We start from the raw sequence: 15,517 nt of genomic DNA, 5'->3' as shown, positions 1-15,517 counted from the left end.
AATATGTATGATGCATGAGAATTTTTAGAAATTTCAGTTGGATGATAGTTTTTATATAATTAAAATAAGGTAAGATAAGAAAAATGTATTGAACCACAAATGGTGACTAATTTGCTCATCAAATTTGCATAGAATATAACATATAAATATAAATTAATTAAACTGCAGGTTGGATTTAGGGAGGACACATGTCTCCCCCTCTGGTTTTGCCACTGCTCTCTTTTATTTTTTAAAGGGAAAAATGCAAAATGACACAAATACTATATGTTGCAATAGTACATAGTACTGAAGTAGCATATATTGAACATGACTCATACTATTATTGGATATCCATTTATCTTTATAATTATATTACACCTAGGCCTATATAAAATTGGTGCTCCCTAATTTAAAATATTGTGGATCTGCCCCTGAAATTGTAACCATATCCATTATTTTTGTACAAATACAGTATATCACTCAATCTCAAGATAATCAGGATCAGCAATTTTGTCAATGGAACCAACTACTATTATTTCTTCACAGAAAAGTTTTTCATGTTGTATATCTTGCGTTTTGTCTCCAACATCAGTGCATTCATCTTGATTCAACTGTTCATCTGTAGTCATAGCAGTCAGGTAGTCATCAGTGACATCATCAGAAGTTGTGTTGATGTCATAGTAAGTGTGTAAACCTTGATTTCTATCTGCTGTATCTTCACTGACATCATGGAATGTTCTGTCATCTTGGAGTTGTGTAATGTGAAAGGAAGGTTGAAGTGTATGAGTTTGATGGCTTTTGTAGATAGCATTTTGTGCTACAATTATGACAGTTGATTATTGTTTGCTGGTTGTTGAATGCATTTTGGATGTTAATCAAACGCTTTCTGATGTACAAGAACAACATAAAAAATAGAGAAAAGATAAATAAAATACAAAACACTATCAATAACAATAAATTTAATTGTTCAGAAGTTAAATTCTCAGAGTTTATTTTTGTTACATATGCAGTCGAAACATTTTTGAAAGTACTGTCTGTTGTAGATACAGCTGTTGACAGCTGATTGACACTGGTTGATAACTGGCTGACACTGAGTGTGGTTGAAGCGCTGCCAATGGCATTGTAGCCTTCAACTTCACAAGTGATGTCAGCATTGATCATGTCAGCTGTCACATTCCCAATGGTTAGAATGTTGCTGTTGTCTTCATTGACTTGGCAATTTATGGTGCTCTTGCTACTACTGCTATTATCACAACCTAAGTTTTGGATTACTGCTTTCACACTGTTACTGCCTGATGTCCAGGTATAATTGAGTTCGGAGATAGTGTTATTATCCACAATACACTGGAGTGTTGCTGACTGCCCTATTGTAACATCAGTGACATTAATGGAAACATTAAGATGATGTTTGATTGAAATAATGACTTTACAGCTCAATGGTGATGCACTCCATGAGGGTACAGTCATGAAACAAACATGAACTGAACCATCCATATGATCCTTGGCAATGAAAGTTATTCTAAGATCACTTTATCTCCTTCAAAGTAATATGGATGAGATGCTTGACACTTAGGATTCTGAGGAATTGGCCAAACTTTAATTCCTTTTGGGTCAGATGATGCAAATTGCATTAAATGTGTATTATGATATTTACACTTGTATGTTCCTGTGTCATACTCTGAGAGACTTAGCATCTCTATGCGGTATTTTCTGTGGGTTTGAATAGTAGTCTCATCATATATGTTTATTGTTGATATATCTGTACTATTTCGTGCGAATTTTATATATTTCTTATCAATTTCAAATGGAAATGAATTAAACTCACAAGTAATATTAAGCTTTCGACCGACAAAATATGTTTTTTCTGGTATGCTCAAGACAACTCTTTGTGGTGAAGAAAGATGGCAACAACATATCATGATGAAGAGTATTTCAAAGTTAACAATTGACAATGATGACAACATTGTATTCAAATTGCAGTGATCTGGTCCAGTGTAGATTTTGTAACTGAACAGTAGTTAGAATCAATAATAAATCCAGGAATAACAGAGTAATGTTATAGAAGCCCGTAATTCTAGTCTATTGAAAAAATTCCATGACCAGTGTTATTATGGAGTAGAAGAGTCCACAATTATCAAATCGCTAGATACTAAACGAAATTAACAATGATTCATGTTCTCAAAGCTTGAAAATGACCACACTTTGCAGTGCATTTACATGTGAAATGTTGATGTGGAGCCTTATAGCACTTAGTAAGGCACTGTGATTGGTTAATATTTAATTAGCCAATCATATCCATCCATTCATCCATAAATATATATATTATATCAATTTATTTAATGTGACCTGAATAGTGTTCATTGCAGTTTCAGATGTCAATGCTATTTCATTTCTAATTTTTTTATTTTTTGTTTAAATTACTGATTTGATGGACAGTTTTTAGGTTTTGTTTTCATAACATTTATAGTGTATACCACTACCTTGCTAGGGCTTATCATATAATGGTATATTGTTATTTAATCAATGCTATCAATTTGGAAATCAATTGAATTTAATTTTAAAACATTGTAAATGAATTCCCACTTACTGTATAAAACCTGTACTGTTACAATTCATTCCAGTATAAGTCCAGGAAGTATAATTTAATGCAGCTGGACTGTTTAGAGGTGCTCCAGAATTAATGATTACAGTATAATATAATTTAAAAAAAGGAAGATCAAATAAGAGATGGAGTGATTTTTTCCAAAAGAGGCTTGGTGCGAACTGGGCAAATTTGGCAAAGAAGAGACCAGAAATAGAGTTTGAGGCCATTGGCCAGTAGTCGCCTGACAGACAGACGATGATGAGAATGATGATACAAAAGATCGACTGTGAGTCTGGACTGCCTAGCTTTCCAGCACCATCTTTTTTTGTTTTGTTCAGGTCAACACCCAACAGTTTCAAATCACCAGTCTATGGAAAAAGCACCGTCATACAAAATTAAGAGAGGGCAGCATTCCTCTTTGAGAGACAAATTAACAAAACAAATTTTGATAAATCAATTTCTAAAAAATAAGATCAATTTAGGATTGGAATAATTTCACTATAATTTCATTTTATTTCAAAAATGCAAATTCAATGAGGGTATATTAATTATTTTTATCCAAATCTGGTGGTGCATATAATACTTGTATTACAGTATACTACAAATATTTAGACTCCAATCTACAACACCAACTAGCAGTGGTATTAGAAAATGTGTTAATTTTGCCAAAAAACAACACATGTAGGTTGACAATATCGAGTCCTAATGTAGCGGATGTTCGTCCCGTTGGTGGTAGCTACAAAATGTGTGAAAATCATAATTGTACTTTTTGGAGATATTTGGTGGACATAGAAAAACACAAAACATTATTTTGGTAGTATATTTTAGTAGTACAGTATATATATACTTTAGTATTGTAGATTGGTTGGCACAATGATCCCATGTCTGCTGAGGTGCATGGCAGCCTTCAAAGGTTAAATTGTGCATTGGCCCATTGCTAATAGGACTCAATGAATTTTGTTTTTTGAGCTGAAAGTCTCAATAAAAACATGACAATTACTTTTTTTTTAAATTCTTTATTAAAAAAATTGTAAAAGTTTTACAAAAAGAATGTTTACAAACAAAATCACTGGCCAATATCAGAGGAAACTCAAGCACATAGAGGACATCTATAATACAAACATTGAAATTATTAATATAAAATAAATTAGTTAGTCTGCTACCGGTAATCAATCCTACATATCTTATATGGGATGCACAACAATGCAACTCGTTTTCAGTTTGAATAGCGCCCTCTGTGATTGTAAAGTAACCAATTATTTTTAAATTAAATGAAACAGAAAGTGATAAATAGTGTAATAGCACCCTCTATAATTCAAATTATGCCCCTTATTCCTTTATGGTAGAGATTATCTCTATGAGCGCAATGTTTTACACTGTAGTGGGTTAAATTAAATTAAACACCTGGATTTTTTGTATTCCCCCTCAAATGATTATTATTTCGGTGGGTTGGATCGGTATTCACATATTTATTGTAGGAACATCCAGGGAGGTTATATAGACTTGCAAAAAGACCACCATCGGTGGCCTTTAAAAAGGCTGTGATGTATTGGAATTGGTCCAGATAATTGCAGAAGGGCGTGCAGAAAGAAGGGAACTTTTATATAAATAACATAAGTTTAAATGACCTTGGGAACCGTCTTCTGTCTTGCACCCTCCTATCTTTTAAGAAACTTAAAAGCTAACCATAATATTAGCCTGAAAATTATTCTCATAAATTACCCCCACCCCTAAAGCACTCTAACATGTGGATCCATGGGGATGACCCCCCTCCCAGGTGATCCACCTAGGTGTATCATTTAAATAAGCATTCTGTGAAGTTCTGTCAACTAAATGCTAATGCTGCAAGTATTGCCATATGTAACAGAATATTCTAAAGCATGATATTGAATACTGCTGTGTCTTTAACTATAATTTTAGAAAGACCTTTGCAAATGAAAGTCAAATTACCTTTTAAATAAAGAAAGTGAATAATAATTTTGTTTATAATATTAAGCAGGTAAGATACGCATACTATCTGTTAAAAATCTGCAAGAATTGACAAAGCCAATCAATCCCCACATATCTTACGCCTATGGAATGAAAGATATAGATTTGCGTCAACCAACTGCCTGCATAAAAAGCTACTGCACAAAAATTTTACACTATTTTGAAAAGTTCATTATTTTGAAAAAGAAAAAGAAATAACTTCGTTTTTTCAACACAGACTTTTTAAGTCGTATACAAGCAGAAAAACAATTTCCTAGGCCCAGCTATTCCATCACATCTAATCACTCGTCGCAAAACACAGCGAACGCAAGGCATCGCACTATGATTGCCGATCCTTGTTAATTGTTAATCGCGAACTATTCTAGGCCTATCTTTTTCTATTTATTATCTTAGTTTCAATAAAAAAAAAAAAAAAAAAAAAAAAAAAAAAAAGACAGTAACTCGAAAAGAGACAGACGTTTTGATATTCAACGTTTCGATCTATTTGATCATTTTCTTAGTTTCTATTCAATACTTTTTTATCTCTATTTATATAATAAATAAGTAGAATAGTAGTAGAATATATGTGGTGCACAAATATTCAACTCATTTTCAGTTTTAATATTACCCTCTGTGACTGTAAAGTAACCAATTATTTTAGAATAAAATTTAACAGAAAGTGATTAAGTAGTGTAATAGCGCCCTCTATAATTCAAAATATGCCAGTTATTCCTTTACGGTAGAGATAAGCTCCAAGAGCATATGTTGTGCACTTTAGTTGGTTGAAATCTTTTTTTTTTTTTTGTATTTCCCCCTAAAAGTATTCCCCCTAAAAAATTTTTGTGTGTTGGACAAGTATTCTCGTATTTATTGTAGGAAAATCCAAGCAGGTTTTATAGCTCCTTGGTATATTAATTATTTTTTGTATTGTGCCATTCCTGAACCATATCCCAACTATCTATGATTTTGAAAGAGGAATAAACCTTCTTTGGAGGATAAAGTGTGATACATGTATCGTACATATTAAAACAAACAACAGTAACAACTTAGTGTATACACATGTGCAAAATGGTTAGCGGTACACCTTACACTGGCCTAATTACAAAAGCACCTCTGTTTACAACATAATGTATACAGTATACAGAAATATGTCAGGCAATTAATTATTTACCCAGCAGACAATTTTCATTACATTATAATATTGTTTGCAGTTTTGTATACAAACATTTTTTTATTGTAGAACCATGTATTTATAACATAATCTCACTACTAATTAACATTGCCGACATGCCTAACCACAATGTTCAAAAACATTATAATAACATGTGTTTTTGCTGGGTTAATTACATGAAAATATTATTACTGTAGCACCATCTATTATAAAATTTTAATTTTTCTACAGTAGCACAGCAGTGGTGGCGCTAGGATATTTTTTCTTTTATCATCGTCTCCGGCCCCAAGGCTATCTCATACACGGAATAGATGTGTATAAGAGACAGGGACCGAGCTGGGGGAAGGGTTTGAGAGTGTGTTCCACCTCCCAAATGAGATTTGGAAAGAATAGGATGGCCAGAAATGACACAAGTGACACTCTCTGATTGCGACAGACATGTGTTGACTTGGCGTGGGCCTATTTTTATATATATTTTGTTCCGACTGCCTGACGAGCTCCGTCCAATGAGGGGCTTGTCCTGTCCGGTAGGGGCTTAATCCCCTGCAGCCCCCCTGGCTCCGCCACTGTAGTACAGACAGATTGCCTTATCTTAAAGCATAATGTGTACGATGGGTAATATACTTTACCTAGTTTCTTTCATAAAAATAAACTTTCACTGAAACCATTTCTCTAAATGTTATGTTTTAAATGATAACAGCAGTACATTTAACATGTGCCTGGGCAGTGTTTTCCATAATTTCTATGCCTCTAAGCTTTATATTAAAGTAATAATATGATTTTAACATTTTACCAAAAAATTATTGATGTTAACATTTACTGTATTTCAGGCATAACTTTACTTCTCTTTAACTTACGTGGAAGGTTTGTACTAACCTACCATTAATAATATAGCAAAAAGAAAGTATGAGAATGTTTTGCTTATTGCTTCAATTAATAACAAGAAGTTATTTTTGCACTATGTGGCAAAAATCATTCATGATGCATGAAAAAGTTCAGTCTTGATAAACATACTGTATGTATAGTGATTGAGTTTTTATATAATTAAAATAAGGTAAGATAAGTAAAATGACTGATTCACAAAGGGAAACAGTAACTACATTGCTTCTCAAATCCCTATAGAATATAATATAAATACAAATCTAACTGCAGGGATTTAGGGAGGGCATGTGTCCCTGGTTTTGCCACTGTCGTCTTTTATTTTTTAACTGTTGAAAGACAAACCTTGTTGGCGTGCTCTCAAACAAACATTGCCGTTTGAGGCATAATTGTAACAAAAACAAAGTTTATTAAAGTTAATAATATATATGGGCATGTAATCAGTATTTTGTGTGTACTTTCACCCATCCAATATCCACCAAATATTGTAATATTGTACATACCGTAATAAAAAGATGAATAAACTGCCATGTCCCATGTATACAGTGTGTTTTACACAGTCTTTTTTTTTTCTATAAAGGTTATCTGTATTGAATTTAACTTACTATTGCAAGTGTTCATAATATTTATTTAAAAGAAAGTGTGTTCACATATTATCTTAGGAAACAATGTGGAGATGATGTCAAGTCGAACCTTGTTTGAAATAATGTTGAAGAGACAACAAACATCTGTTCGATCACCTAACCATTATGTGCACTTCAAAACAAGAACAATGGAATCTATTTTTATCTGTATATCATGTATAAATTGATTTTCTCATGAAACTGTTTTGTCCATTATATAAATTGCTGTTTTATTACAATGAGGTTTTAAGACAGTTTAAAGTCTGGTTTTTATTGAAATTATGGTAAAGAGACAACAAACATCTGTTTGATCACCTACCATTATGTACACTTCAAAATGAAAACAATGGAATCAATATCATAAATTGATTTTCTCATGAAACTATTTTACTCATTAAGTTAGTGTTGATATATTTTGATGAGGTTTTGAAACATTTTTAAGGCTCTTGCGAAATGAACAGGAAGTGGAATGTTTAAAAGTTTATGTGGCTGTCTATTTTGTCCACATCTGTCAGTGTTTATAGAAAGTGCAGATATGATAATGTCCTTTTTCTTACCTATTCACATATGGCACACCTGTCACTTATCTGAGATGCTAAAAATTACTTACTCTTAGTAAATTTGTTACCCAATCGTAGTAAATTTGGCTATTTAATTAAACTTAAAACTGTGAAAGGGACAATATTAGTTTGACAGAGGTTTGGGTCACGGAGGCATCAAGCTTGGTTATAGGGTCACCAAAAACTTTGAATACCACGGCATTAGGCTAACCAGCCCTCCTTAAACTAACGTCAGAATATCGCACTTTCGGCGGTAAAGAACAATTAAAACCTCATAAAAAAGGCAACTAATCCATTTACCCATAATTGAATCCAAGACACCAGTGTTAAACACTCAGTACTTATCCTTGATAATGTGTTAATCCAATTAATATAGCGAGATAACGTAATGTTAGTTTATCGAGGGCAGGTTAAGCTAATGAATCCACCATTTAATAACTTAAGTAACAGTTTTATAATAACAACATAATATTGTTGCAGTTTTTATTATAAATATAATTTTTTTTTAGAAACATAATATGCACTTATAATGTAATCTCACAAATATGAACATTGCAAAGTTGCTGCAATGTTGTGTTCTTCATTTTAACATCATTTGTGTTTGCTGAGCTTATAAAGCAAAGTGTATTTGCTAATTTTTGTTTGTAGCACCGTTTAACTCATCTATAAGATAATGTGCATATTAGAGGTAGTATCTATATACTTAATTCTTTTCAAAAAAATAAACGTTCACTGAAACCAGTACAGTAAATTATTAAATAACAACAGTAAATTTAGGAAGTGCACTGTACTTTCCTTTGCTATATTTTAAACTATAAGATTTTACTTACAGTGAACAGTATTAATTGAACATTCATTTTAGGCATAACTTTTTCTTCTCTTTTTTTCTTCCTAATTCTTGTAGAAACTCACTATATAGTAATAAGAAAGTGTTATAGTAGATTTTTTTCCTTGCTACAATTTTTAACAAAAAAAACGCAGTATGGCAACTACATCAAATTTTAACCCTATCCAATATGGTTGCACAAATATATCACTAATGTCACTCAATCTCAAGATAAACAGAATCAGCCATATTGTCCATGGAATCACCTATTTCTTCACAGGGATATTTTTCTTGTTGTATATCTTGTCTTTGATCTTAATCATCAGTACATTCATATTGATTCAACTGTTTCATCTGTAGTCATAGCAGTCATGTAGCCATCAGTCATCGTCAGAAGTCGTGTTGATGTCATGATAAGTGTGTGAACCTTGATTTCTGTCTTTTATATCTTCACTGACATCATGGAATGTTCTGCCATCTTGAGATTGTGTAATGTGACAAGAAGGTTGAATTTTATGAGTTCGGTGGTTTTTGTAGATAGCATTTTGAAAGCTTTTTGTGCTACAATTATGACAGTTGATTGCTGTTTGGTTGTTGAATACACTTTGGATGTCAATGAAACATTTTCTAATGTAAAAGAACAACATAACAATCAAAGTTATAACAAAGAATAATAAAATGCAGAACACTATCATCAATAATAAATAATAAGTGTGTTCTGAGAGCCTTTTCTTGTCGCATATGCAGTGGAAAACATTTTGAAAGTACTGTTTGTTGTAGATACAGCTGTTGACAGCAGATTGACACTGGTAGATAACTGATTGACAGTGATTGTGTTTGAAGTGCTGCCAATTGCTTTGAACCCTTCAACTGGAACAGACAGCCCCTGTGGTGGACGACGAGAGTTGCTGGTACCGGGTTACCGGGTAGCACAGACACGAAGGGACCCTTAGGGGCAAAAAAGTCATTGATCGTGTTCCTAGTCCACATTTCAAGCGCCCTGAGCATCTTACATTAGATGGATTTGTGCGCTCTATAAAACTACACTATTATGATTATTATTATTATTATTATTAAGTGATGTTGGCATTGATCATTACGTCAGCTGTTGCATTCTCAATGGTTAGTGTGTTGCTGTTGTCTTCAGTTACTTGGCAATTTATGGAGGTGTTGCTGCTACTGCTATTATCACAACCCAGGTTTTGGATTATTGCTTTCACACTGTTACTGTCTGATGTCCAGGTATAGTTGAACTCAGATGTCGTGTTATTATCCACAAAACACTGAAGTGTTGTTGGCTTCCCTATTGTAACACCAGTGACATTATAATGGAGACTTGAAGATGAAGTTTGATTGAAATAATGACTTTACAAGTCCAATGTGATGAATCCCATGAGGGTACAGTCATGAAACAAAGATGAACTGAACCATCCATATGTTCTTTGGCAATGAAAGTTATGTTGTGAGAATTTTCAGAGGAGGAGTTCCATTTCAATTCAAGAAATGGATATTTAGTTGCTGCTTCACATTCTAAGATCACTTCATCTCCATGAAAGTAGTATGGTTGGGATGCTTTGCATTTTGGATCTTGAGGAATTGGTGTGTTGTTCCTGAGACAATGAAAGTGCATGTGATTAAGTATTCTCATAGGGCCCGTTCGAGCGAAAAACGCAAACCGTATTCCGGTGAATTCACCGGTTAATCGCGCCGAGCACACAGCGGGTGGTCCACCGTTCGAGCAAATTTTAGCTCATGTCGAATACCGTGTAACGAAACTATTCCGGAAGTAATTTTGTAAGGTCATTCAGAAACACCAATCCCATCAACCCATTCTTTGTTTACTTTTGCTTACTTAAACGATACGCGGGAACGATTTGTATTGAAGTTTAATTCTCTGAATACTGTACTGTAATGGTAATTTTACAAACAAACGTGTAGCTATGCTACTAGCCACCATTATGGCTACAATGATGCGATTTTATGTGGATGGATTTACTGTCCAATCCAACTTTGATTTCGCCGTGAACATGAGGAGGCGAAGAAGAGCGCGACGACAGCGGGTACTTGCTGTCGGTCCCCTTGCTGTGGACGAACCATTTGGCAAAGCAATTAAGGTTGATTTATCATCGTCTCCGGCCCCAAGGCTATCTCATACACGGAATTCTACCCAGCAATTTGGTGGTCAAAATTGTCGCGGATAATCCAGATGGTAAGGTAATTAGGCGCGTGTCCGAGCGGTTTTAGAAAGTGTGTACCGGTGAATTAACTGGAAAATCGCACGGATATTTTTTCGCTCGAACGGGTCCATAGTTACATCTGTATGAACCTATGTCAGACACTGAGAGACTTGGTATTACTAATTGGTATATGCTGTTGTATCTGTTTCTATCAGTAGCTACAGAACTGGTAGATATATACAGGAATATTTTTATTGTTTCGGTATATTTTGAAATGTTCCTTGGGAACATGATTTTTAAAGAGTTTAGGTTTTGTTTTCATAACAGTTGTAGAGTATACCATAACCTTGCTTGGGCTTATATAATGGTATATTTGTATTCAATCAATGCAATTAACAAACATTACAGGAAGAACTGAATTTTGTTTTTAAATTTAAAGAACAAATACATTTGGAAAGTGCATAAAAACATTGTAATTGTATTACCACATATATATCACTTAAAAATAAAAAAAATTATATTATAATAAAGCAATAAATAATAATTAAAGTTAATATAATTGAATAATTAAAAAAACATGTTGGATGATGCTAAGTCACATACTTAGATTAGATGAATATACACCAGATTTTACTGCCATTTCATTTGCTCTAGGTAATTCAAATGTATAAAGGTCGTGCTGGCAGACCACAGATTAACTTTCTGAGTCTATTGCAGGTGGACGTAAAAAAAAAGACACCTCCGCTTTAATAGTTATGAAGATCTCATGTATCCTACAGAAATTGTTAATGATAAAGTGTCATGGGTAAATCTGTTTTAATTGTGTATGTCCTAATAAAAGCAACATACAGTAACTAGTCACTAGACTTTAAGAGAAATTGTATGTTATTTATACCATTTTGAAATAAAGTTTGAATATGCATATGTAACGAACGCCGCACGTTCGCTAGGTGGCGTTGTGGCTAAATCAATCGACGCAAGCAAATTAACACGACGTAGTAAGTTCTGTACAATATTTACATTTATTTACAATCAAAACACGTGAACTTCGCGTCTCCAAGGCTAATAAAACTTCAAATCAAATTATCAATTCTAGCTTTAACCACTGTAACATAAACAAGATAAGGTCTCAGTAATGGTCAGCACTAAACTATTTCATCACCATGGTAACCAAGGGCATTGTGCTACTGTGGATAATATGACCTCCAATAAACATAGGTTGGGCCTCTAGTGACTTTAAGTAGCAATGGTTAAAAGATAGAAGCACAGTATAAGATAATACTGAATATTACTTATATTGAACAATATACAAGGAGTCTATAGACACATAATATTAACATAAAATGAATCTATGCATAAAGTAATCTTATTATCATACTTAATTAAAAACATTAACAATAAACAATGATTTAAACGTGTTCTAATCACACTATTTTAAGTGCTCTGAATAAGCATCTTATACGCCATATAGCACTACTGTAAGTATAGGCCTACAATAATACAGGAAATAAACTGTAAATAGTTTATATAAATTCTTAATTAATTAATTAACTAAAGTAACTATCATTATCAACGTGCCTTCAAACAAGGCAAAGTATTCGTATATTCTCAAAGGTATGCAAAGTAATTAAAACAATGAAGTGGTAACTTACATTTAAAATCCAAACAAAAGTGTCGTCGACACGTCAAAAAATGAATCAACTGGTTGATCAAAGTTGTAAAACAACAAAAGTTTAAAACAAAAATTGCTAAAAGTTTAAATAACAAAATGGTGTCAAGAGGAGATGTGCCGTAACCAATTCCAAGATCATCTCTCCCTCACACATGGTAACAACCAGGATATATACCAATTGGGAGATACAGAATATGTAGAGAGGGCGCTTCAAAACTTATAATACTTTACACTCCCCACCTTAAACCAACTTGGTTTAACAATCAAAATATAAAGTATGATATCTTAAATATAATATAATACAAGATCTTAACTACAAACTTAATCTACACCTTCGAGTAAGCATAATTTAGTTATGGGTCTTTCGTATGTACTTCCCCTCATTCTAATCTTAACAGATCTAACATGTTCATCGCTACCTTTATATACATCAACTACTAATGCTAGTGGCCATTGATAACGTGGAGTATTTTTGTCAGTGACTAGAACAAGGTCTCCGACTTTAACGTCTCTTTTCTCAAAGACCCACTTCTGACGTATTTGTAGTAATGGCAGGTATTCTTTCACCCACCTCCTCCAGAAAACATCGGCAAGGTATTGAATTTGTCTCCAACGTCTTCGATATATGTCTTGCTCAACAAAATGGCCTGGTGGTAACAATGGGCCGCCGCGTAATAATAACAAATGGTTAGGGGTTAGTGGATTATCATCTTTAGGGTCGTCTGATAGTTTTGTAAGGGGCCGGCTGTTTATAATGCCCTCGACTATGCACATAAGTGTATTAACACCCTCATCGTCTAATGTCTGTTGTCGTACTAAACTAAAGATAATCGTTCTGATACTTCTAATTTGACGCTCCCATATACCGCCCATATGAGATGCTGTAGGCGGATTGAATGACCATTTTATTTCTTTCTGGACCATAAAATCATTAATTGTTTTCTGATTCCATTCTTTCACGGCCTTCTTGAATTCCTGTTTTGCCCCGATAAAATTGGTCCCATTGTCCGAAATAACCTCTTGTGGCGAACCACGGCGAGCGATAAACCTATGAAATGCGTTAATGAACGTGTCTGTAGTTAGAGAGTTTGTCACCTCAATGTGTACAGCTCGAGTCGTCAGACAGGAAAAGATACAACCGTAACGTTTACATTCCGTCCGTCCACGTTTTACAGTAAGAGGGCCAAAGTAGTCCACACCTACTCTTGAAAAGGGTTGTTCGTGTATTGCAAGCCTTGATGTTGGAAGGAGTCCCATGATTTGTTGCAGGGGTGGCGCTTTTATCCTCTTGCAAGTAATACACTTCGAAAGTTCCCGTCTAACATTTCTTCGACCTCTTACAATCCAATACTTTTGTCTGGTCTCAGCGAGCACACGTTCAACTCCCCCATGTCCAGTTAGAAGGTGATAGTAATTAATTATTAAGTTCGTGGCGTCATGATCAGATGGTAATATTATCTGGTGTTTTTGGTCATAAGAGAATTTATCTTGAAGCTTTACTCTGCCACCAACTCTAATAAGGCCATCGTCCGTTCTATATGCATCTAGTCCCTTTAGAGCGCTTAAGCTAGAAAGATGTGTGGATTGGACATATTTAAGGATTTCTAATTCAGCTTCTTGGACTTCGCCTACAGTTAAGTCAACACAAGAGAGTTTATCTAATCCCTTTCTCTTTTTCAGCACTATGAAGCTCTTGAAACGCAGTAGCCAGGCTATAGTACGCTTCAACTTAGTCCATGATGCATATCTACTAATTAATATATTCAAAATGTGTGCAGAGTCTTCTTTCTGTATGTGATGGCAAACTCTCTCATCCTTCTTTAATTCCGGGTCGTCTTCGTATGTATCACCAGAATTGTCGGGTTGAATCGGCCACATGGTGTCGTTTCTTCTGAGGAATTCTGGGCCCTCATACCATAACATATTTCCTACGAGCTGTTTGGCATCCAGACCTCGAGACGCGAGGTCCGCAGGGTTCCGTTTGCCATCAATATGCCTCCACTGAGTGGAGCTGGATCCATTGTGAATAGTCGCGAGTCTGTTGCTAACGAAGGTCTTAAATCGTCTTTCATCATTTCGGATGTACTGAAGAACGATCATACTATCTGTCCAAAAGTAGGAACCTCCAACATTCAATCCAAGTTCTTTTCTTAAGAATGTGTCCGTCGTTACAGCTAGAGTTGCGGCCATTAGCTCTAGTCTTGGTATCGTTACACGTTTGATTGGACATAGGCGGGACCTTGCGAATACTAATGTGCTCTGTGTATCACCATGTTGGTTTTTCATGTGTAAGTACGAAGCCACACCGTATCCCACTTCGGAAGCATCGGCAAAATGGTGCAAGTCTTGAGTTACAACATCGCCAAATTCGTCCTTTCGCAAGCACCTTCTAATTTTCAGCTCTTCTAAATGAATCAATTCATTTTGCCATAACTCCCATTTTGACAACAAGTCATCTGGAGCTGGATCGTCCCATCCTACACGTCGACGCACAAGTTGTTGAACTATCAACTTACCCTTCAAGGTAAATGGGGCGACAAATCCAAGTGGGTCGAAAACCGAACTCAGTGCACTCAACACCCCTCTTCTGGTTTTCGGCACATGCTTAACACTGACGTTAAATCCAAAAGCATCATTTTGCACATCCCATCTTATACCCAAGGCCTTCTCTGTAGGTAGTGTACCTTCAAGGTCTAGGTCTTTGACAGTTGTAGCACGGTCTCCTACTGATACCTCTCGAAGTATCGTTGGGCTGTTGCTTAACCACTTAGTGAGCTTAAAGCCGCCTGACGACAGCAACGAAGTGAGGTCTCTAATAATTCTCACCCCGTCTTCCTCGTCAGCAACAGATATCAAGGCATCGTCTACATAAAAGTTCTCGTTCACAATATTTCTAATTTTGTCGTCGACATCAACTGTGTTGTCCTTTGATGTTTGCCTCAGTGCATAAGTACTCGCGCTTGGACACCATGTTCCGCCAAACAGGTGTACGCACATACGATATGTGCATATCCTGTCTCTTATCCACATCTAGATGTGTATACGAGACAGGGGAGATACAGAATATGTAGAGAGGGC

The 15,517-nt window shown here is 34.9% G+C and overlaps 1 protein-coding gene across 1 annotated transcript; it reads right to left on the bottom strand.

The window, feature by feature from the left end:
* Positions 1-11,816: 11,816 nt before the first annotated feature.
* LOC117117984 lies at positions 11,817-15,469 on the bottom strand. The gene is made up of 2 exons (XM_033262480.1): positions 12,420-15,469; positions 11,817-11,872 (listed from the first exon to the last, which is right to left on the bottom strand). Exon 1 carries the CDS (start codon positions 15,467-15,469, stop codon positions 12,761-12,763), a length of 2,709 nt encoding a protein of 902 aa, XP_033118371.1. The 3' UTR covers positions 11,817-11,872; positions 12,420-12,760.
* Between the last annotated feature and the right edge of the window lie 48 nt (positions 15,470-15,517).

This window comes from Anneissia japonica, unplaced genomic scaffold (genome assembly GCF_011630105.1).
Source record: "Anneissia japonica isolate Jap-2015-1 unplaced genomic scaffold, ASM1163010v1 scaffold785_len581690_cov155, whole genome shotgun sequence".
Classification (NCBI taxonomy): Eukaryota; Metazoa; Echinodermata; class Crinoidea; order Comatulida; family Comatulidae; genus Anneissia; species Anneissia japonica.
This window is presented reverse-complemented; position numbering and strand designations above follow the sequence as displayed.